The 24815-nt window shown below is 37.9% G+C and overlaps 1 protein-coding gene across 4 annotated transcripts in view; it reads left to right on the top strand.

Moving 5' to 3' along the window:
• The window catches only part of fancc (FA complementation group C), a 61083-nt gene that overhangs the window by 34094 nt on the left and 2174 nt on the right, over nt 1–24815 (top strand). For 3 of the 4 annotated variants that reach the window (XM_041786527.1, XM_041786526.1, XM_041786523.1), the window contains exons 9-15: nt 7148–7203; nt 7324–7423; nt 9811–9886; nt 14677–14797; nt 17826–18000; nt 21106–21318; nt 23719–23920. In XM_041786527.1, coding sequence (XP_041642461.1) covers nt 7148–7203; nt 7324–7423; nt 9811–9886; nt 14677–14797; nt 17826–18000; nt 21106–21318; nt 23719–23920 — 943 coding nt within the window. Of the gene's footprint in view, nt 1–7147; nt 7204–7323; nt 7424–9810; nt 9887–14676; nt 14798–17825; nt 18001–21105; nt 21319–23718; nt 24647–24815 lie in introns of those variants that run through there. The other variant, XM_041786522.1, reaches the window with a different exon arrangement.

Below are 24815 nucleotides of genomic sequence, written 5' to 3'. Positions count from 1 at the left end.
CTATCCCTCCAGCGCATGATGGGTCTTCCCTGAGGTCTCCTCAGAGCTGGGTGGGCCCTGAAAAACAGAGCGCTTGACGTCACTTTGTCACATATTGTCCATTGGGAGGGCACCCATGAAGGGACTTAGTAACATTTTGTTCTCTGGAAAGGCATCCTAAAGGCCTTCATCTTGTTTCCTCTATCATAGGGTGCATTAGAGAGCACTTTTCCAGTGTTTCTTCAAATATTAGGGCACTGGGGGGGTGGCAATTGTGAGTGTGGTATTGTTTAAAAGAAACAAGGCATTTTGTTTTTGAACCCATGGTTATAACACAGTATTTATGACCTTGTGTGGATCCATTCACAACCATATTGGCATCATTAACAAGAAAAACAAAAGAAAAGAAAGCAGTTGTTGTCTTTAACAGCCTAGCCAGGAATTAAAGTATACTCAGATGTATTTTGAGAGCTACAAATATGATCAAGGCCAAAAGACTGTATTGAAAGTACATGAATAATATCTTACTTTCATATGTGACCCTCTCGAAGGCCTTGTTTTATGTTCACACTTAGATTTGTAGAGTAATCTTTTGTAGAGTGTAAAATGTTGTGACATCTAACTGTGGCATTCCCAGCTATTTTTCCTGCTGAGGGATTTGGCAGCATTTGGATTGTTGATAAATTGGTGACATATTGCGGCTGTTCAATAGATTTGTTATGTACATACTTTGACTCATATGCCTTGAATTACTGAGTCTCACATCAGAAATCTCTGCACAGCCCATATGTGTTCAGCTCCACTTTGAACTGCTTAGTAAACTGTGAAACCAAACAGTCTGAATATAGGGTGTTCTCATTTTATCATCAAGTATTGCAGTGTAATTTCTGCATTTGCATACTGTTTGGAAGTGTTCCATTGTTTTTTTGGTAGATCTTTATTGACTGTTTTGTCCGGCCAACTCACACCATTTGGCTTTCCTCTGCATGCATCTCACATCATTTGGCTGGTTCTAAACTGAATCTCACATCATTTGGCCTGTGCTACACAGCCTATACTGTACTGGGTAAGTACTGAACTCTCTGTCACTTGAGTTCTTGGCCACTCCTCCATTCATTTAACTGAAAGTCATGCCCAGTTCAAAAGTCAACAAGGCTTTTTGGATGTATTAAGATGTTTTAACTTAGAAAAATCAGAAAAAGGGTGAGCAGTGATTTGTGCTCTTTTCACTTGGCCACCAGGGACTACTTTTTACCTTCCCCAACAGTAACTTGTAACACCATCTGCAAATCATTCAGTGCATTTTCATGCTGTCAGAAAAATCTAATAATTGTGTTGTCCTGCTAAAACTGGATTTTTAAAATGCATGCTCACATACTAGTCAAGCTTAAATTGTACTAAATTAGATTTCTCAAAATTAGACTAAAAAACCAAGGTAATGCAGTTGTAGCTCAATTTTGTCTTGCCTGTAAACCCCTCAGTTGCCAATACGCCACTGTTCCTGTGCTGGGCTTTGACCCAGAAGATGAACAGCATATGCACATAGTGTTCAACCAGGAAGACTACAGAGCTGACAAAAAAAGGGAGCAAGCAAGGCCAATGTAGTAGTATGCATTAGTATGAAATATATTTTGTGAAAAAGAAAGAAAATGGTTATGAGTCAGTGACATGAAATGCATATTTGTTTACCCGAATCCATTATTTCCTATTATTTTTATGTTGATACCTTTGTTCTACTCTTAGCACAAAAAGGTAAGGGAATTTGTCTTTGGTAGATTATCTCTTTTTTTTGTAATGTTGCTTCTTGGCAATAAATCTTGTGCTGCTTATACAGTAAAATATTATTTTTTCTGAATTCTCTTGTAGTTTTCTGAATAACTACAAGAGAATATGAATCTGTAACCAGGTTTTTATAAGGTGAGACTTAATCTGAAGTCAAATGCAACAGCTGTTTTAGGATGAAATGTCATTCTCTCGCTACTGACCGTCGTGCTGTAAGAGTCAAACTTCTTGTTGGCAGAACCTCCATGTTTGGCTTTTAGTGTTAATATTTTTAGTCAGTACTTAATGCTTTTTAAACTGCAGTGAAGTACAATACTACAATACTCATCCCACAAAATGTATGATTCTTACAAATGTGGCACCATTTAGAAGGGAAATTAACAGGCTTTCAAACAGTATAAGGTTAATTGCCAAGAAGCATTGTTACAACAAAGAGCTAATCAACCAAGCACAAATTTCCTTACCTTTTGTGCTAAGAGCAGAACAAAGGTAGCAACATGTGTCCAAGTATTTACCTGTTTAATTTGAAAACAGTTGCAAATTTCAGGTGGCGCAACCAGTATGGCACATAGAGCATTGCATGAATGAAGCCCACTAGCCTTTGACCCTTATACAAAACATAATAATGCACAAAACAGACAACTCATCACAATACAAGATTTTCACATATAACAGTTTTGGTTATATTTATGAAAAGCAGTGGGAAGAAGTACACTTTTATTTAATCCCATCCCTTTCCCATGATTAACTGATCGTTAATCACCTAGATTCCTCCAAACATATACCCTCGGTTGTGTACTGTTTACCTAGAAATGACATATGAAATAAGGAAGAATAATTGCAAAATAAACAGTAAACTAATGATAATCAGCACTTGTTCATCCCTGTCTTTTAAGAAAATGTTATCTTTGTTCCTCAACAAAAGTGAGAGCTAAAACAAGAGCCACACATTTTACAGCAGACAAGGAGACACAGTTTATGTCTGAAAAAGTTGAACATATTGAAGTACCTTTTTAAGAGAGTAGCAGTCCAGCTAGACAGAGCAGGATTCTGAAGAACCTCATAACTGAGCAATGTTTCATAGACGCTCTACCAATGCAGGACGAACAATCCGCCAGTGTCCAGTTTAATACCTGTTCTTGGAGCTTTTGGAGGAGCTGCTAAGATGCAGGCCATTGTCCAAACCAGTGGAGCATGATGTTTTCTGCTCTCAGAAGCAACAATAAAGTCATTAAATGTGTCACTGGAACTAGACAACTCAAAAACACTCAGACAAAACATACAATGAGTGTTATGTTGTGCACAGCTTCAGTGGACCATCACTCAAGTGCAACAGTGTCTCTTTGAATTAAGACTTATCCATACAGTATTAATATACTAAGTAGGCGTGACAAAAAGACTTGAAAAGAGATAAATCTATGTAGACATGTTTTCTAAGGATGTTTGTGCTGAATTTTGCAGCTGGCAATATGATACCTCATGTATACACTCATGAATGACGTCCTGTTTACTTTGGTTACTGATTGCATTGCCTTTGGTAGCTATAAATGAAAGAGAAACTGTGGTGAGAAACAAGAATTTACTTGCCACTTGGCCTCATGTAAGGTGAGGTTAGGTAAAGTTTGTCAGTTGTGTCAGTGCTGCTTTTCCAGCGTGATGGTCCACTTGAGCTGTGCACAACTTAACACGCTGGATTTGCACATTTTTTAGTCAAAGGACTGCTCCTTAAAAGGGATGTAGAGTGGAACACACTTCTGTCCATATGAATTACTAGCACAGCCTGTAGAGGAATTTACCTGCCTGATTGCACTTGAGTCATTAGTCTTAAATTGGTAGGAGCTGCCGTGTTGCAGAGAGAAGATCTGTACACTGCAGAGCATATCTCAGCAAGTGGATATGTATGTATATTATTTGCTTGCTGCATTGGCAGCTAATTTTATTTTTCTAAACTATTCGGCCCATACATATAGTTTTTTTTATTTGTATATATCTTGAAATAATATGATTATTAAATTATTACTTTTTAAATTGTCACAGGATGTGTCTTGTTTCAGGGGCTGACTTGACTTGTGAAAGAATGTTACATAATGCAGTGGGAACAGCATGGAAATTTCCCTTCCATCTCATCTATGTTTTTGTGCTGCTTACTTATGATGAACTACTAATTCATCTCTGCCATCAGTTGCTCAAATCACCCAAGTTCACTGTGTAATGCAGAACCCTTCCTCCACCCCACCAAACATTGAGATCCCACCAGGCATTTACAGGCCCAGTAGAGACCAGGCCTGCTGCTCAGCACACCAACCTCCGCAGCTTACTTCTCATTTTGAATTAAGGACTCCATTCAATAACAACTGCACTTCATACAGTGTATTTACTGAGCAGTAAACATACTTTAGAATTTCACACAATGATGGAGAAAAGCTGTCATGAAGTCACTTCTCAGTACATGCATACTTTGCAAGTAGCTCACAAAGCGTGAAATGAAAATGAGGTTCTCTCTTGAACGCCGCAGCTCCCGTCAGGATTTGCTTGGTTGAGTACAGGATGAACTGTTTATAAGCGACACGTCAGAGTGAGAAATATTTGCAAAATTTGTGCATTGGCTCACTGAGCAGATAAAAATCTTTTGTGAGCAAACACCAAAATAAATTTCAGAATAAAGCTTAGTTAACAAATTATCTTACCTATCAAAAATAAGTGATGTAGCCAATTTCTGCCATGAATGTTTTCAATTTACCTTGATTTCTTAATGGCAAAGGTAAACTTTGTTCTTAATATTGATATATATTACAATAAAACACAATACAATACAATTCTTTATATTACTGCTAATAATAAGTACTTCCCTGGAACAAGACAGTTCACTTTCAAAGGTAAGTTTACAGCTTACATGGGGCGCGCTGGTAGTCGGGTGGTTGAGGCGCGCACTATGTATGCAGGCGACCCGGGTTCGAATCCGGCCCATGGCACTATTTCCTGCATGTCTCTCCCCGCTCTCTTCCCTGTTTCCGACTCTATCTACTGTCCTTTTTCAAATGGAGGCATGAAGAGCCCAAAAATAAATCTGAAAAAATAAAAAATAAAAAGTTTACAGCTTACACTTTCAACTTAGAGTTTAGTTTTGTTAAATGCCCTTGACAAAATACATGTACTACTATTTTTAGTAACCCAGCCCTAGTAAAACGCATACAATACTTCTTATTTTTTGCATGTTAAAGACAGCCAGGCAATCATAGACTGAATATTTCTCCATCTTGTCATTTAAATATTTCTATACCATCTCATCTATTTCAATGTTTGTATCATCAAGTTAACACACACTCATTTTGTGCATGCAAGCCATCATAGACATATGTGTTTAGTTTTCATGTGCTTTGTTTATGGTATTGTGTCTGGTATAGCTTAAAGAGGGTGGGAAGCATACATTTAGTCTTCACTCAGCCTCTAGGATGTTTGGATCTGAGATATACGTTCACACGTGTGAACGTTTGTGTATATCTGTTAGCGTACATGAAAAGCAAGGGGAGAAAAAAAAAAAGGCGTCTGAGGAGACTGTCTCGTCTCTCCTCGCCTCCCTTTCACTCTCTTGTTTAAACTGCAATCAAAAATGGGAAACATGAAATTAGACTCACATTCCTCGTTTCGGCTGGTCCCACCCCCCTGTGATCCAGTGAGAGACACAGGCCCAATAACAATAAACACTCACTTCCTGGGCCTTACTGCCAAAAACAGGATGTTTGTTGTGTGCTGTAATTGACCCTCCTTGAAGTGTTAGTGGTAAGGTATGGTGGAGGACTGTCTAAAACTCCATCTGTTTTCACTAGGGGGAACCATGACAGTTCACACACATGCATGCGTGCTGGCATGCAACCCACATATGCACAGTCTCACTGACATACTGAAACCGTATGCCAGTTTATTGCTCATGCCCACGATACAGTTACAAATAAACCTCTGCTTTGTTTGATTAATGTTGCTTTCAAGCCTGAGAGGCTAAAGAAGAAACAGACTTGACTAAAGAGAGGAAAAGGGGAACTGATTTGTTTGGGAGCATTGTAATTACGCTTTATAAACACTGGGTGGGGCTGTTGGTTCATACTGACCTCACTGGCTGTGAATGACGTTTTAACTGTTGCGCCCTTTTTATTTATTAGAATCTGGATTAATTTAGAGGTACATAATTAGACTTGATTACTTGATCTTTTTAACATAAATGGCAGATTTTTGACTAGCTGGTATTAAATCAAATGGATACATTTTGTTGTCGACTCTATTGTGCAGGATAAAAGCCAATTAGGTAGACTGGATGTGCTCCCCATATAGTGATGCATATGTCCCTTCATTCGAGTATGGGGCTGGAGGTGGTGGGCTGGGTGGGGAGAAAATAATTAGGAACTAGAAGAGATGTATAAACATAAGGAGGGAGGCAGTCATGAACAGTACAGCTGTTAAATGTTTGCGCTGGGGCGTTTTAGAATGTGTTAAATCTAAAACACATGATGAGCGTGCATTAGGAAGAGAATGAGAGAGTAAGTGTGTGGTAGTGTGTGTTTGAGTGTGTGTGGATGTGTGAGGAAAGGACTGAGAGTGGTAAACTGAGTGGTTAATGGGGAGAGAGTGAAAATTGTGAGGAACTGGAAGTCTGTGGCAGTGATGTTTGACAGCAATGCAACAGTGACGCCAAGTGGGGATTAGATGTCACGATATCAGAATTTAAAGGAAGAATCTCCAACATCTCACACAGAAATTGAGCTGAAAATAAAGTATATCCTTTGTGTGTGTATATCACTGAGTAATAACTTTGTACAATGAGAGAAAAATGTGACTGCCTTTGATATAATACTGGCAGATACAATATAGGCAGCATTTTTCTTTAAACTATCAAAAATTTCAAACAAACTCCTGCACACTGTTTAAATTTCACAAATGTTTTGGCAATGTCTCTGTACCTTACTATTGCCAAGAAATTTGTGCAGTTCAGACAGTTTGAGGAGTTTGCCTGCAACTTTTGACAGACCAATAATCTCTTACGTATCGTTTTCTTTGAAAAAGATGCAGTTTTCCCAAAGCTTAGACATTTTTCATACTGTTGTTCATTAAAGTAATAGAGAAAGCATTTCTGGAAAACACTTAATAAAAAAGGATCATAGCATCTACAAATTTGGCAGCCTCATGTACAAAAGCTGAAAGTATTGAACAGTTTAGAAATGGCAAAAGCATCAAAGGGATGTATAAAATACAAGTTGTCCCAGCTCTGTATTAGTATAGCACACTGGAGTTATTCAACAATTATTGATTGGTTTAGATTGGTTATTGCACAGCTGAAATAAATAATTAATAATACATCGAGAAGCTAAAGCTTGTTTCTTTGTTTGTGTTTTAGCCCGAAGCCTGTGCTCAGCACTTCTCCATCTTCTTGGTTGTAAACGACATCTTGAGGTGAGAGCTGTGTGAGTGTTGTGTTTTTGGACTGATGAAATGCAACATTCTGTGTCTTTTGCTACTCTGTTAGTGTGGTGTAATAGAGTACATTACAACTGGTGGTCTGCATCTTGGCAGGTCTGTCCTGAAGCAAGCTGAAGGGAACGAACCTGTTAAGTTTTTGATCCAAACCTTTACCAGATGTTTACTCCAGAAACTGCCTCTGCAGCAGCATCAGGTAGGCCTCAACTACACAACAAAAGACCTGATATAGAATAGAAGTATGTTTTACTTTTGGGTTGTAGACAGGATTTTATTTTACTATTTATTATTTTTTAATTTTACTACTACTTTTATATGTTGGTGCTTAATTTCTTAAAAATATGTCTTAAAAGAGGATGGCAAATTGAAATACGAAATGTTTAATCTGGCCAAGAGTCTTAAATTCCTAATTGTTTATATTACTATCATGAGAAGGCAACTTAAGACCTACCTTTTTAGTCTGGGCTCTAACAAAATTTTATATCATCTTAATGGATGGGATGAGATCATGTATTCATTTATTTATTTATTGAGTGTTAAGCACTCTGTGCTACATTGTTTTGTAAGAAAGATAAAAATAAGAAGCTGCAAATATTGTCTGGAACAAATGAATTCTCAGTTTTCATGAATAATGTTCTTGAAAGAATTCCCAAATGATGAGTAGAATTTTTTTCACTTGTGACATGGTACCTGCAGGTCCTTAAAAGTCTTGATAGTCCAACATTTCCAAAAACTATTAAATTTTTCTTTAAAGTAAAATATCCTTCAAAGTCTTGTTTCAATTTATAAGAGCTCTTGAATTTAGAATGACACTTTTGCTGAGACATGCCAAAAGTCTGTATTAAACTGAAGTTGTGTAGGTAATGTTGTAGGATTTTTCACTTCTTCATTTTTTAGGATTTGGTTATTCAAGAAACGATTTACAGCTTTTATTTCTGCATGTCATACATGCATACATACCGCCAGCTAGAGACAAAGAAATGAAGTTAGAAAGGAGAAGAAGTTGAACAAAATTTGGAATTTGGAACGGTTGGAATCAAAGCTTTAGAGCAGTGGTTCCTGAACTACGTTCCTGTGAGCCCCCCCCCCCCAACTTGTATCCAAAGCTGAGGCCCCCCAGGATGCGCATTAATAATAATGAGGTAAATAGTTGTCAAAAAGTAACATCAGTGTTAATAGTTTTGTGGTTAAAAATGAAAAAAAAAAATGCCCTACATACAAGTGTTCTTACCAAAAGACCTTTGAACGAACTATTTATATAAATGTATGTATTGTATTCATATATATTTATATATTATATATATTATGGATATTAATATATTAGTTAATGTTAATAAACTTAATTTTGAAAACCTCAAAACAGACAGACCCTTGCACCTACCACCTACTTAAATTTCTGGCGCCCCCCCAAGACCCCAGTTTGGGGACAAAGCTTTAGAGTTCCCCCCATGACATTCATGAAGCATAGATTCTGTGCAGTGCATGAATCAAAACAGTCTTAATTTTCGGCCTTAGTGTCATTTTGAAGTTCTTAAATTTGTTTTTAGCCATGTGCAGCAACCCTGTGTTATGTAATTTAATCATCTGTTCTTGATCTTTTCTTTATATCAAGTAAATTGAAAAAGTATTACATATTTTTTAGAGGCCAATAAAAAGCAATTCTTCTTTGTTGATAAAATCTAAGATATTAATTCCTTTTTGGTTTCAAAGAGCAGAGACTACTGTTTTAATCAGGGTTCTGCAGATTTTAATTGTACTTCTGATAAGCTGATTGAGGAATTAAAACATTAGTCCCTTCAGTATTCAGTGCACAGAAGAATGGAGCTTCACTCGCTGTTTAATATAGGTATCCAATTCTTTTAATTCACCATCTTTGCTGGAAATAAAAATGTGCTTACCATGCAGCAGACTTTAAGATGCACACACAGGGCACTGAACAATTACCTCGCCTCTGCAGGCAAATTCACTTAACATCTGACGAATCTTCCACATCATTATCACCTGATCTCCAACAGGGAGCTCGCTGCTTACGCACCACAAACACCTCTGCCGAGTAGACAATAAAGGCTGATCACATTTAAATCATCAGTTTGCAGGTTATATATTCATAGAAATAAAACACCTGGCATTGTGAAGAAAACAATTTAAAGTGTTACAGTGATGTGTCACTATAAACTCACAGCCCTATCAGATACATATGAGTCTGTTGTTGCAGAGGGGACCTCTGTCATCACTCACATGTCAGCCATAACTGTCAAAAGGCAAAAAACCCTGATATGTCACTACATATGTGTGATGTATAACCTGCCACACAGCTTTGTGAAGCCTTTTCACCTCTATTAACCAGTAGATGGCAGTGCTACAGTGTGTTTACAGTGGACCCAGCTTTAATAGCTGTAGTCACACTGCACTAAACGCTCCCTATTACATGCTACATTAGACACTAGCACCTACTGTATCACCGCTACACAGCTTCCCGTTCAAAATGTCATTTTTCAGGCTTTCAGAGCTCAATGATGTATGAGTTCAAGGTAAGTATGATTTACATTTATGGAGCTAAATTTGCGCTGTGTGTTGTTTCAGGCAAGCGTTTCTCTGAAGGCCTGGTTCCCACAAGCACCTCAGAGACTGCTGGTTCCTCTCTTGACCCTGCCGTCAGGTCAGTGTGAACATACACTCGTCAACATGTGTGTATGGCTGGTGTGCGTATCTTCATCAGGATATTTCACTCCAAAGAAACGCAAAAAACCCTGTGTTGTGGAGCAAAGTCTTTTTGGGCATTTTTTTAACCGTGTGTCAACACTGAGTTTTCCTTCTGCAGAGTGAATGGGCTTTTATTATTCTTGTTTTTACTAATCAGTTCTAGGTATTTAACAACTGTCTCAAGTTTTTTAATGTCGTTTGTAAAAGTCTACACAATTTGTTGGCATCCTGGAAATCCTGTAAAACAGTTGGCTAATTTTCCAGTCATGGAAAACAAATTGAAATAAGTGCAAAGGAGAAATGTACCAGAAAATCTTGTGCTGTCATGGAAAACTATTAAAGCCTTCTCCTAATTTGTAGCGGTGTCACACAACACTCGTGCATGGTCCGTTTCCACAAAGCGTCAATACATACATATCTGGCATTATGTTTGCTGTGTATACAAATACTGCTTTTTTTCTGTCTGAAACTCTGTTGTCTTGCCAGGACACTGTTGAAAAATAGATTTTTAATTTCAATGAGATTTTTTTCTAGGTTAAGTAAAGAGTGAATAAATAAAATGACAGTCTGGCTAAAAAAATCTGCCTTTATCAGTTGCAAATATTGGCTAGTGGAGTTTCAGGCTGGACCAATAAATGGTTTTAGGTGTTAACTACATTTAAAGATCAGTTTTCGTGTCTGTGTCAGCTAAAATTAATTTGTAAATATTGGCATATAGTATATTGGCAGAAATCCAATATTGTACATCCCTGTTAACATGGTTGGCATTTTTGGTTCATATGCTAAAGTTAACATGCTAGCTTTCATCTCATTGGTGTGACCAAACAACACAACTTAAGTTACAACTTAACTAGTTTCAACATAGGGTTTAGTTCAGACCAGTGGTGGGCAATTGGCAGCCCAGGGGCCACATGCAGCCCTCCCTGTCACTCAGTGTGTCAAGTTATAGAACTAGAGAATAAAAACTGTGTGGTCCTCTTAGTAACCAAAGGTTCCCATTCCTGGTGTAGACCTTAGCCAGAACTTAAGACAGTACCTACATTGACACTGTTGATTCCTTTAAAAACAACTTAGACCTACTTGTTTTGCCTGGCCTTTACTTAATCTGGTTTGTGTACTGTGTATTCTTCTGTGCCTTTGTATCATTTCCTGTGTTTATTTTATCTCTTTAAAAAGCACTTTGTGACGTTGCTGTTCTTGAAAGGTGGTATATAAATAAACTTATTATTATTATTATTATTATTACCTCTGCCAAGGAGGTTATGGCAATGCTTCCGCCATGATAGTCCACACGTAGCAAATCTAATGCTTTGCCTCACTGTGTTTCCACCCAGCCGGGAGAAGTAATCAATTAGATTTTGATGATCTGGATCACCGTCTGGATCCAGGAATTTTTTGAAAGATTCTGTACTATTGGGAGATAGGGCTAATGGCAGAGGTCTGCACTCCCTGAGTGCTTTTCTACTGTTGTTACTACTTTACACCAGGAGATGGAGGACATGAGTAACTTCAATCACAGCAGCATTTTTAGGTGTTTTCTATCCAAAGTTTTTGAGTTTATAGAGTCTGAAAGATGCACGCCTGGTCGAGGAGACAGGTCGGAGTGTAACAGAGAGAAAGACAGCGAACTGTAGTGAGAATACTCACAATGCTGGGAGGAATAGAGGAATATTCACCCTCTGCCATGACATTCAGTTGTCCGGTGAGACCATGGGTGAGACTGTCAGTGCATCTGTTGGCATTGTCAGGCAATGCTTCCGCCATGATAGTCCACACGTAGCAAATCTAATGCTTTGCCTCACTGTGTTTCCACCCAGCCGGGGAGGGAGTAATCGGCGAATTAGATTTTGGGGGTGATCTGGATCACCGTCTGGATCCAGGAATTTTTAAAGGATTCTTCACTATTGGGAGATAGGGCTAATGGCGGAGGTCTGTGCTCTCTGGGTGCTTTTGTAGTTATTGATATTATTATTATTGTTGGTGCAACAGGCCACTGGTTTCAAATGTTAGTTTGGTTTTGTTTGGAGAGTTTGAAAATGAATGAAATGCTGTGTTTCTAAGCTACAAATATGTGGAAAACTGTGAGCGAGTCAAACACTGGCTAAATACACATATTTTTAATCAAACTTCCTCAGAGAGGAATATACTGTATTGACACATGTATTGAAAATCACCCTTAGATGTAAAATAATCTTTAGAGAAATCTAATAAGTTTTGAACAGGCTGTAGTTCCATCTTCGGATCTTTTGAAAACCACTAATGCATCTTTTCGTCTTTTTTGTAGAGAACAAACATTCACATCTTTACTCCATGTAAAAGACCAGTGTATGTGTGGGAACATTTATTATTAAAGGGATGCACAGTAGGCGAGGTGAGTGCAGGGGCACAGCAGAGCAGTGCTTATCAGTGTGTGCCCAGACTGGCCTGTAGGACAGCAATGATTTACATGAATGGAGCCATTTAGGGACACACTGGAGCTCAGCCAGTACTCTGAGTTAATTATTACCGTGGATGTATGTGTGTGTTTAGAGGGGGGCGATTTTTCTCCAGAAACCAACGGAAACAGTACTGTTAATAGTTGAGGATATGGTTTTAATCATGATCTGTGCTCTTGCTGGAAAAAGTTCTGAATGAAGAGATAAGATTGCATTGTTAAAGTACAGATCAGGGAAAGACCTGGATCAAGATGTCAAGCAGTCAGAGTATTTGTTAGTTTGTTAGTCAGCCGGCACTGTCAGTTAGATCGGTTTTAGAACAAAATGTGGTCTGCGGTAGAAAAGTTATTTTTGGCAGAACAATGAGCCATGTGAGAAACCCCACGCTGGCCCTTTAAGCTGTTAAAGATAATAGCTGGAAAACAGGAAAATGTAATTTTCAACTTCTAACAGAAGTTGATCCAGTTCTGCTAGGAAAATACTTTTGGCTGGTATTTATGAAGTTGTCTTTGAATGTATTTCAAATATAACATTTTCTTATGTTTACCCTGAGGACTGCAGTAACTTTTATTTGGATGCATTTTATGCATCTTAAAAAGAGTAGTTTTGTATACACGCACTGGGATTATGTAGCTGCCACAAGCTGTTAGCATAGCTCGACAAAATGAGCACCACCTATGAGCAACTCTCAATCTACTAGTAAAACTTTGGATGACAGTAGTTGTCAAAGTGAAAATATAGCTAGCTATAGAAAGCTTTTTTATTAAAAATCAGTTGCTGATTTGGGTTGCTTGATTGCTTCATTGTTTGTTGTTTTTCTTGTACTTCAAACATAAAGAGCTCTCGGGCTCAAGGAAACTGTCAAGTGCATTTTTCACTGTACTTCCACATTTCATTGTTCATTACAAAACCCTATTAATGAAGAAAATAACTGGAAAAAGGGTCAATACTCTGGTTACATTGCAGCTCTGTGTGAAAGAATACATTTTGTTTTGTCAGTTGGAAGGACATGCTATATACAATTTCAAGATTACAGTTCATTTAGCAGACTTTTTGTCCAAAGTCACAAACACCTGAAAGTCAGTACAAAACTAGCAATGCCATGAGTCACATTTTTTTGTAGTCAACTTAATCAGCTGAGAACTCAACAAGTAAGAAAAATGGGTTTTACATGATAACAACTCCTTGTTAAAAAAAAGAGGGAACAAAAAAAATAATAATTCTATAGAGCGCTTTTAAAAACAAAGTTACAAAGTGCTTCACAAGCAGGAAAGACAACAAAGCAGTTAAAACACATGTAAAATCAGGCAGCATAGTGGGTACAGGTTAATAAAAGAGCATGTTTACCTAAAGAAATCAGATGCATTAAATTAGTTAAAGCTCAAGTAAAGTCATGTCAGGGTTTCCAATAACATTATGTCTTAAGAAGAGATTTAACCCTTTATGACCTACAATAGAAGGCAAAAATGAAAATAAAATGAAATTGTGCTCAATTTGCATAAAGACAGCATGTTTTTAAAAAATAAAGTATTTACAGAGGTGCATTCAAATCTCTAAATGTGCCAGATACTTTTGAGCAAACATATGTTTGCAGAAGACCATGTTGAAATGATAACAAGCGCGACTCGTGACCTACAAGAAAACAACACCATAGGTTCGTGCTGACAAACGTCATCATACGTTATCATTTACACGTAAAGTAGGAAGTGCTGTGAAAGGCAGCGATCCACAATATATTATAGTTTATTGTTTTCGATATGTGCGCTTTTTACTACATTACGTTAGTGTTACTCATCTGGTTTTATATACAGAAAGAATTATTGCTTTATCTCATTTGGTTGCAATTCTACTCATGGTTAAAAATAGATGTGCAGTGGGAGCGCCAGCACCCCCGCAAGTTTAAAGGGCTACAGCAGTGTTAATTATGGCAGCTATTCTTCATTTAAGTTTTAGTTTTAGTCTTTAAATTAAATGCATTTTAGTTTTTTTTTTTCATTTATTTTCAAAATAAAGGTGTAACTCTTTGTACAACATACATATAAAAGGCACTCATTTTAATAATATACAGGGCTCCTGTTAAGAGAATTTTCCCAAATATGTTTTCAAAGTAGCAGGGTAATAATCTTCTTATCTAAATACATATTTCCCCATGTGTTTAAACAGCAACACATCGTTTCCATACTGTTAAAGTACTCCCTCTAGCTGGAGCAGACTGCTTGCTTTTAATATTGTGCGTACAAATTAACTGTAAAAGTGCATATATGGTCTGCAGGTGTTCATTATGTCTGTATGTCTGAACGTATTCTTTCAGAGATGCCTCAGGAGGCATGGAAACGTCACCTGATCTGGCTCAGCAGCTCATTACAGAAACTGGCAGAAGAAGAAGACAAAGAGGATGAAGACGGAGGAAGCAGCAGAAGCTCCAGTTTAGAGTGAGAAAGACTCGCTGAGAAAATGTGTTAATGTGTGTCTGCTTCCACCACCCTACCGAATGCCTGTGTGGTGCTCTTATTTCCATTAGCTGCTGTTTGAGGGGGTGGTTAGTCAGATATTTTCCCCTTGCATCACAGCAGAGAGGTCCTGGTGCACTGTGTGGCTTCTCCAAGTGCCTATTAGAGGCTATTAGCTTGGGAAAACGAGAGCTTTGGAGAAAATAAGTGTTGGAAAGCCCAGTAAGGGTGAGAAAAGGAATACAGCAGAAGAACCAAAAAATTGGGCAGAAGAAAAGACACCGTATACATGAAATAGATAAAAAAGCAGATATTGAACAGCCTTGGTTTGATGGATTTAAAGGCGAAGATGATAGAGCATGCAGATAAAAAAACACAAATCTGTTGATGTAGAGATGGAGACGGCTGACTTGATACCCTACAGCTGCGGTTTTTAACAAGGCCCATTATCCCAACCGCCGCTCTATTCTGGAGCTCCATGCAAAATTCCCAAAACAATGTTCTGAGCCAGCGGTGGGAAAGTAGTATGTTGTGTGTTGCTCCCAGTAAAAGATGCAGCTGCCAGGGCCCTGCAGCAGGGTGCTGCTGTTCATATTCAAGAGTGAATGAGAGAGAGGGGAGATGGGGGAGATAGCTGTAATGATGGTATTAGGGAAATATAAGAGAGAGTCAAATCAATCCTTTATCTCCAAGTCTAGTTGTTGCAGCTGTGTGGCTCAGTTCCTTCATTTTTTCACTTAAATCTCAGCCTATTTTACATCCTTTTTTCTACATATTACAGAATTTCATACTACATTGTCTTCATTTATTAATCTTTTGGGACTGCAACAAACAAACGTTTTTCATTATTGATTAATTGTTGTATTCAGTTTTTTATTGGATGAATCACTACACGTCAATGTCACAATCTGGAGCATCTAATGGGTTTCAGTATCCAATTCTGAATCAGATCTTAATAAAAGCTGCTCTCTCTTTGATCATTCAAGTGATCCTGTCAGTGGGGGAAGGTCTTAAATTTAGACAATCAAAACTGTGGCTTATAAATAAAGCTGTTATGATGTAAATAACCCCCTTGCAGCCTGTTAATAGAGGGTTGGTTTGATGCTCTGGAAACCAAATCAATTTGTGGAAACTTTGAAGTTAAAGCTTTACAGATGCAGTGACAAACCGTGGTCATGTTAATTTATTAAAAGCTCCCTTTTTTGCCCTTTGAATCTAAATAGTTTCTTATATTACTTGGACAAAGACTTGGGTTTAGGCTGGAAATTGTAGAAAGACAACATAGTGTTTATTCACACACATTCCTTGGAAACACTGATGCTGGGATGTATTAAGTGCCAGGGTGTTTCAAAACTTAATTAGACCACCCAACTTATCTCAATGAATTGTTCTACCTCCCCCATTTGAAGTACTTTCTGTGATGCACATGTGAGAAAATGGGTACAAACTGAAGTTGCAAAAAAATAAAGGAATTGTCAAAACATAGCTGTAATAATTTTTATTTATGAAACACACCTAAGAATATTTACAAAGGGCTTTGATTTATGAGGCAAAGACATTAGCATGGTAATGTAACAGAGTGAACATTTGAGTCAGGCTAACCAAAGAGTTAAAAAAAAAGTTCAACTTTGGAACATCTTTCGCCTTTGTCACATTAATCTCACAGACCGATCAGAATAAAAAAAAGAAGGGACAGGATTACATCAGCTTTGTCAACAACAATGGTGAGGGAGACGTTAACCTGATCTTTTTCTTTTTTAGGGGACAATTTCCAGGTGTAGGGCTACTTCTAATGCAAGGATGGGATTTTTTCACACTGTTTCAATATTTTCTTGGTTAAAGTTCCTTGAACGGAGAAAAATATGAAGCACTCTGAGCTATTTAAAGAAGACCTAACAGATACAACTGAAGCAGAAGTTGACTTTCATTACTTAGCAAAAGGGCTGTAGAACAATCAAATTCTTTTAATCACTATTAGTCTTATAATTGCTATTGTTATTTGTGATTAATCTCCCTTTTTGTTATTTTTGAAGATCCACTTCTGCATTTTTCTGTATTTTTTTTTATATTTGTACCATCTTAAATGAATAATCCCTGTTTGGATATAGACCTGCTTTTATGTTGAAAGAAAATTATAAACTCTGGGGGGGGGGATCAGAGATTATTATATTAAAAATGGAAAAAGGAACCTGTTATGGACTGTAGAGGAAATTAAGGGGCAGGATAAAAGTTTAATGGCCTGGGGTGCAGAAGACTTATTCTCTGAGCTGTCTGTGAGTTTTCCTTTAAATGAAAAAAGGTTATTGGTGGACTTATTTTACATCACTGAGGCTGCAGGAAGACACTGCAGTGGCTTAGCCAGAGTGTGCTGAAGGGACAATAGAACATGTGATTAATGTGATTCAAGAAAATGAATGCACTAATTATGGACCTTAGTCATGCTAAGGTTAATGCTGACAGCCGTTCTTGGTAACAATGAGCACTGGTGAGAAGTACTCTCAAACTGAGGTTATGGTTGCTGCCAAAAGTGCTGTGTACGGACAAAAGTGATTGACTAGGCAGATCTCAAAAGGCAGTTAAATAATAAAGTCATAAAAACAGTAATAACTATAACAGAATGAAAGAAAAATAATTAAATCCATAAACAATAAAGAGAAGATCACGAGAATGACAAGGTCATACTCTTTCATCATCTGTCCTAAGTTCACATTTTTGGTTTAATTGAGAAAGTTTTTGCTGATAAAGGCAACTTGAATACTCTGGAAAAATCTACCTGGATTGTGATGATGAATCAAAATGATGTTTCCAGATTCAAGGATCCATTTTCATGTCTATTTTAATACATTTATTTTCGTTACAAATGTTATTTTTTCATCTTGCCACACATGCTAATGCTATTATGCTGTTCTTAGAGTTGCAGTGTCAGTTTTCACATTTCCATGTGGAGGGGACCCACTCAGTCAGCCAGCTTGCTTTTTTGATGAGCACTGTTTCTCTTTCTCTCCTCTAGGGGGCACCACAAAGTGTTTGAGGCCTGGTTCCTTCTGGTTCAGTGTGCACACTGGGTGCAGGTAGCTGTCCACCTGCTAGCATCATCAGGCCCTGAGGATAGCGGCCCCTTCCTGTGGCTGCTGACTTTCTTCCACCATCCCACCAACAGGGGGCACCACAGAGCACAGCAGCTTGTAAGACTACTGATAGAACAGTTTGATTATCTTTAATCCAACTTTTCTTATATTTGTAAGGCCATGCCTGCAGGTTTTTTTATGTAGGTCATCGTTTTTGATGAGATGACTTATTATGGACATGAGAGTTCAGCCTTGATACACTTGCTGTGCCTCACATTTCTTTGCTTACTCCTGACTTAGAAGTCGTCATGATAGCAAAGTGATGATCGCACGATAGCCATACCCGGAGTACACCCAGCATTTTAGTCTTTTCCACATTAAATAAGCCTATAATGTACAAAAAATAAACAATGTATCAAGTGTAAGGCACAGTTTAAGTGGCCTCACTTTTCAAACTCATTACTTGCCCATAAGGCTAAGCCTTTCAAACCACTTTGAGCAGGCAGTGCCTCTGCAATTGAGAAATAAGCCCATTTATGCAAAGTGCAAAAAAATTACATTTCCTCAGGATTTCACTGGAGGCTGGCAGCAAAAGCCTTGTATATTCCTTTAAAGCCTGTATTAATTGTTTATTTTCACAACCTTGAAAACAAAAACAAAAAGTCTGGTTTCAAAAGCTTTTGTCTTTATGGGTTCACACTAAACAGGATGATTTTTTTTTATAACTCATCAGTTTTGTTTACAAGGTATGGCTATTAAATAATGAGACTGTGCTTATGAGGATAAAAACATGCGGTTCACAGTCACACCAGTGTTATAAATTATAGGTTGGATATTCACGCACAACTGCTGTAAGTTTCTAATAAGTGACATCTTCAGTTATTTGCTAGCTACTGATTGAAGTGTAAGCGTTAGGGATGCACCAATCCACTTTTTTCACTTCCGATCTGATTCTGATAAATATGTGCTGATACCAGTACTGATTCCGATATAAATATCTATATATTTTTTAACAACTATTATTGTTGTTGGTATAATGTGTGAGGTTACATGAGGTTGTAGTAAACCACCTAGCTCCTCTTATTTAAAAGCAAAAAAAAACAAAAATGAATTGAATTTAAATGTATTCCAAACAAATTTATTTGAACTACTACTAAAAAATAAATAATAATTATTAGTAAACTAATTACCTATCATTTTTTTTATGAACACGGGCTTGAAATCCCTGTCAATAATGCTCTTTAATGAACCTCCCACCACTAGAGACCGCTGTAGCTTCAGTTTATGGCCGCAGCCTTCCTCTCTGACCCTTCACCGGATGTAAACAATGAGAAGCTCTGCGGTGGCTAAGCTGTTAGCGTATAGTAGGAAGACCGCTGTACGACAGTTTTCTAAAGTAGTAAATGGAAATAAAGTGGTATGTGGGCTGTTTAGGGTTAAGCTCACGTATGACTACTCACCCGAAGTGAAAAGAGGCCAAATATCAAAGCACAATATTAATCTGCAAAGAGGAACGAAGACGGGCGGCGCTAGCTTTCAATGCTAGCCACGCTGTAGAGAGTATTATCAGGCTAACGTCACACCCACTCTTCTTCGTGTTCTCTCATCTTTAGACTAGGTTTGACTATTCTAAATATAGATTTATGTTTAATCTACTAGGTAATTATACCACTAAGAACATCCTAACTAATACTAGTTCAGTTACACACAGACTGTCTCGTGTTAGACTGCAGTGCGTTCACGGTCTACTGCAAACTGTAGGATGGATTTGGATCGGTCACTTGGATCGGCGCTGTCAGTCAGATATCCAATCTATTAATTACGTCCATATCGGACCTGATACCGATATTGGATCGGATCGGTCCCATCCCTAGTAAACGTTTTTGCTAAGGTGTCAGAACACGATTCGTTTAAAAGTTGAGTAACACATCAACTTAACATTGAATCTTTTAAGACATTAACTGAGGTGTATGAGGAATACTGCATACCATGTGCACATGTGTTTGAATGCCACAAAAGATTTTGTGAATGCAGAGAAGATGAAAAATGTTCTGGCTGCCCATGCACATTAAAAACTTCGGAAAATATGAACAGCTCACACTGTGCACTCAGTAAAGTAGTTTCATCACTGAGATTATGTCCACATTTTATGTAGTCTAAACTTGTTCACAGTGCCATTGTGAGTTGTGATGATTTGCCTTCACGAAGAACACAACAAAAATGCAATGGGGGAACAAAATGATCCCGCCTCTATGTTGCCTTCAGAGGTAGTAAAGCTTACAAAAGGAAAAAGGCTCAGCAGAACCAGTGAAGGAGAGCAGTTCTGTGTGTGGGTGTGTGTGTGAAGCTCCTGCTGTGTTATGCTCTCTCGTGTGTCTGCAATGCTGAAATGCAGTGTGAATTGAGAGATAGCAACCACAAATATGCCGTCATGGATCTAAACGAATATCTTGGGGTGTAATGACAGTTAAGCTGTGGCAGAAATGCACTGTGAAAACACCTTATGACTTGTAGTTAGTTAGCAGATGTCGGAGCACTGTCTAGCATTGTAAGTTTTGTTGCCAAAATTTTTTTAAAAACTGTACATACCACTTTAAAAGAACAGTAAACAACCAGAAAATGTCTTCTTGTTTTTTTTTAAACAATTAAAGAAGGGAGTCAACTAGATATGAGCCCAGATAGTCTGTTTAAGGAGTGTGCAGTATCATAACTCAACAGCGTAACAGTGCCGATGCTTTGTAGTTATTTGCTCTCGACAGGTCAGTTGTCATTGAAGGCCATCGAACAAATCATGAGAAAGAAGAATAACACATTGAATAATAAATTATGGATGACCTCCCATTGGAGCGGGAGTGAGTGAGACAGTGGAAAAGAGAGAGAGAGATACAGATGAGGGCGAGGAGAGAGATGAGGAGGGTGATGTAGTATTGATTTCTCAGCGAGCGTCTGGCCAGCTGGCCTGAGTTTCATCTCTCTGTCTCCTGCATGTCCGCCTCCTCTCATAACCCGGGGAGACTTGCTGTCTTCACTGCCATCTCTCCAATCACTACTTACCTTCCTACTTACAGGAGGCTGTCTTTATTCTTCATCTGTGAATTACTATTTTATTGATTTTTCTATTCACTGAAAGATACTTTAAATATCTTCCTGATTTCCTTTTGGTCTGTCAACAAACTTCTGTCAGCTGACATTGAACTAGTCATGTGACCTGTTGTTTTTCAGGTACGTGCCAAAGAAGCATGGGAACACCTGCACTCCCTTTTTTTAGTTTCAGCTCATCCTCTTCCTGTTGAGCGCCTGCAGTCATTGGTCTCTTTGCTGTCACCACAGCCTCAGCAGCCATCGCCGCCTACATTATTGATCCTCAGCCTCTTGGTCAACTTTGCTGTTTTCACTCAGCAATCACTGAGTAGATCAACAGAGATTTTACAAACGGTGAGGAAACGATTTGTTGTCTTTCTTCCTGAAAATCTGTTTCCAGTCATTTCTAAATTCATATTCCACACATCTAGCAGTGATACAGTCCTGCACATCATGACTCGATTCACACTTTGTACACATTTTTCAGTTTATGTGATGCACAATAACTCTAAAATTATAACTAAAATAAGTAGTACATAGTCTTTTTAAAGTAAATCTTAATATTTGAAAGTTATTTGGTGTTTATATCGGTGCAGTAAAATGTTTTATTGATTTACTTTTCTGCCAGAAAGCCTTTTTGAACGCTACTTTGCTGATAGAAAATGTGTATCTTCCTCTGTCTGCTCAAGAATTACAACTTGTACATATATAAATATGAGTTAATAAAGTGTTTCAAATTCATGCGCATTATGAAAACAAAGTACATAAAAATGTGAATTGTTTGTGGGTTAAATTTAAACATGTACATATCTGCCTTGATAAAACTGGCCATCTGCAAATTTTGTGGACATGAACAGATGTTTGTAGCATATGTTAATCTGTTAGGTCATATCAATTTAATGCTGCTCCTCTGCACCACAAGCAACTTTCAACCTACCTGATCGATGTTCGCTGCACAGGGATTGACTCCTAATCTGGCAACAAGGGTCCAGAGGGCTTTGCCTGGTTGCCTTTATCTGACGCACAGCTTGTCTAAAGTTTGCAGCGTCAGGACTACTCCCCCTACACAGGTCTTTCATCCGTAGTTGTTTGTGTAGGATGTAGTTTAAGGGGTGTAATTTAAATTACACCCCAAGGCTCAAGAGGCAAGCGTCAGGGATGGCAGGGTGTGTTGTGGAGTGGTCATACCTAGTGAGATGGGTCATGGGCCTGGCGCAGGCCTGGGGGATGGTCATCAGGAGGCCAGAAGATTTCAGAACATGCAGCCAAGTGCTAAATCGGCATATTCTCTCATACCTGACCTGAAAGGAGGCAACTTGTTGGTTAAACTCTGATCTGTTTTCTTAGTCAAAGATGAGAGAAAACATTGGCATAGTGGGAGGCTAAACACCAGAAGAAGAAAGGAAATCAAAACATAGATGCAGGGCTCTTGCAGATCCTTGAAATGTCTTTAATAGTCTTAAATTATACACTTTAAATATAAGGCTTTAGAGAGTTTGAAAAAGTCTGACTTGTTACTTGTGAGAGGTCTTAAATTTTAAAAGGCAATTTGACCAAAACATGTACTTACCACATCTTTATTTTCTAGCCTATCTTATAAGATTTGAAACATTTTCCTTGTTGCGTAATTGTTCTCCAGAATCCAGGGAATTTATCATTGGATGCTGTAGAGTTCCAGACCTCTGATTTATTATCTGGCTCACTGTGATTGAATACACTATATACTGTAGTAAAACAGTAGCCTGGTTCTCTAACATCAGGGCTACCAGGTTGTAAGCTTAAAAATCAATGCAGCCCACCCTTATTTTATTAGTTTTTTTCCTGGCATAAAGCATTAATCTCCTTTTGATAGTTAAGTTGTTTACAATCACCCTAGTACATCTCCTAAAATGTGTTATGATAAAAAATAAGTATATGGCGTATTGATAGAGGCTTTAAATGTGCCAGAAATCATCAAATTTGGGTGTTTGACTAAAAAATGTCTTTACCCTGTACTTTTTGACATTTTGTGAACAGTTCATTTAATCAAAAAAATTCAGCCCTGGTCCTGTGTGTACTGAGAAATTTCACATACCTTTAATTTTTTACTGTTTACTGTGGACAAAGTGGTATCAGTTCAGGTCTTAAAAAGTATTCAATTTGATTTTTAGAAGCATGTCGGAAGCCTGTAAGTATCTAACTTGTGATTTTAAAACATCGATACTCGATCAGTCCCAATTTTTACAATCTATGCAGCTCTTGATAGGATAATTAACTTTTTAAGCCATTATCTACCATGCTGATACCATACCAATATTATTATACTTCCCTAATTAATAATGAGTCTTTGTAAATTATATAACAAACAGTGCAATCAAGGCCTGCTCTTTTGTTATGTGGATATTGAACATGGCTGTAAAGGTAAAGCTAATATAGCATTGGTATGATAATGGTACATCTGAGTTTATAACTTTTTTCTCATCCAAAACATCTGATTTTTATTCCATGTCCACAACAGTTTGATTTTAAATGTTGAATGGGTTATAATTATGTAAATGTACCATGAAATAAAGAGTCATTGCATATCTTTCAGGAAGTCAAGCCTTAATTACATATCAGCAGTCGTCTAGTTCACTCTTATTTTAGATCCTGATTGGATTTGATTTTGTTTTTGAAGGAATGCCTTTTAAGAAACTGTTTAGTATTTTTCTGGTAAAGCTTTTAGGCGCTGTTGCAATCAATTATTTTTGTCTTTGTGTGATTGTCTGCGTCCAGGTGGTGGATGGGTCTGGACTGGTTGATGAAGCAGCGAGTCTTCTCAGCTCACTGGAGCTCAAACTTAATGGAGGAAGCAGCTTCTCAGGCGATGCTAACCGAGTTCATCACAGGATCAAAGCCCTTCAAAACACAGTAACACATACACATGCAGCATCGAACCCTGCTGAGAACCATCACAACACTCACGCTTTAAAACCAGGTGAGAGCGCAGACCCCCACACACGCTCATTAATGCAGAGAACCACACATCAGTGAGTTCATCCCCGGCTCAGGGTTTTTTCAGGGCACCTTTGCAGAATGACAAATAGCTGTGCTCATTGTGTAGATTTGTTGCCGTACAATGACAGGAGTGTGTCAAAACAGCCCAGCGAGGACAGATTATTTGAAGAGGCAGCAATTATACGCACATACACATAACACAACTACAAGGCCCACAAGGACACTTGAGCAGTGACAGATCAGGCTGCAAAGAAGCAGCAGCTCGTACAGCGTGTCACAGTCCTCCCACTCACATAATTGTCTCACAACATAAATCCTTCACGCTACACATGCTGAGTGAAAGGCATTTAGGTTTGGAGGGTGGAACAAGCAAACAGCACTTATCTCAGGATAATTACTGTTTGTGCTAAAATAAGTTCATAGAAAAATAGTGTCCTGAGCACTGACTGAAGAATGTTAATAATAAATGCAATTTCCCTTTTTTATCAATGCACATTTTCCACTACTTCATTATTTATAAAAATACAAAATGACTCAGTAGTGTGGTATTTAATCAAACACTGGAATCCATTATTAGGCTGTATTCTGCTTGTATTTTTGTGGAACATACTTGACAGCTTGTTGAACCTTTCTGGAGCTGCACAGAAATGTTTAAAATGCAGGCAGTGTCATGTTGCAAAGCAAAAAAGATTAAATTCTCATATTATCCATCCATCAGCTTCCTTTATATTTTGTTTTGACATGGGTACATGATGTATTACTTCTAAATTTGATATGATATCCTTGCAGATTTGTGCTCCAACACGTACATTTGAAGGAGGGGCTATAGAATGGTGTATTTACGGGTTTCTTCTTCCTTTCATGGCTTCTTTTTT

Source organism: Cheilinus undulatus, linkage group 5 (assembly GCF_018320785.1).
Source record: "Cheilinus undulatus linkage group 5, ASM1832078v1, whole genome shotgun sequence".
NCBI classification, from domain to species: Eukaryota; Metazoa; Chordata; class Actinopteri; order Labriformes; family Labridae; genus Cheilinus; species Cheilinus undulatus.
This window is presented reverse-complemented; position numbering and strand designations above follow the sequence as displayed.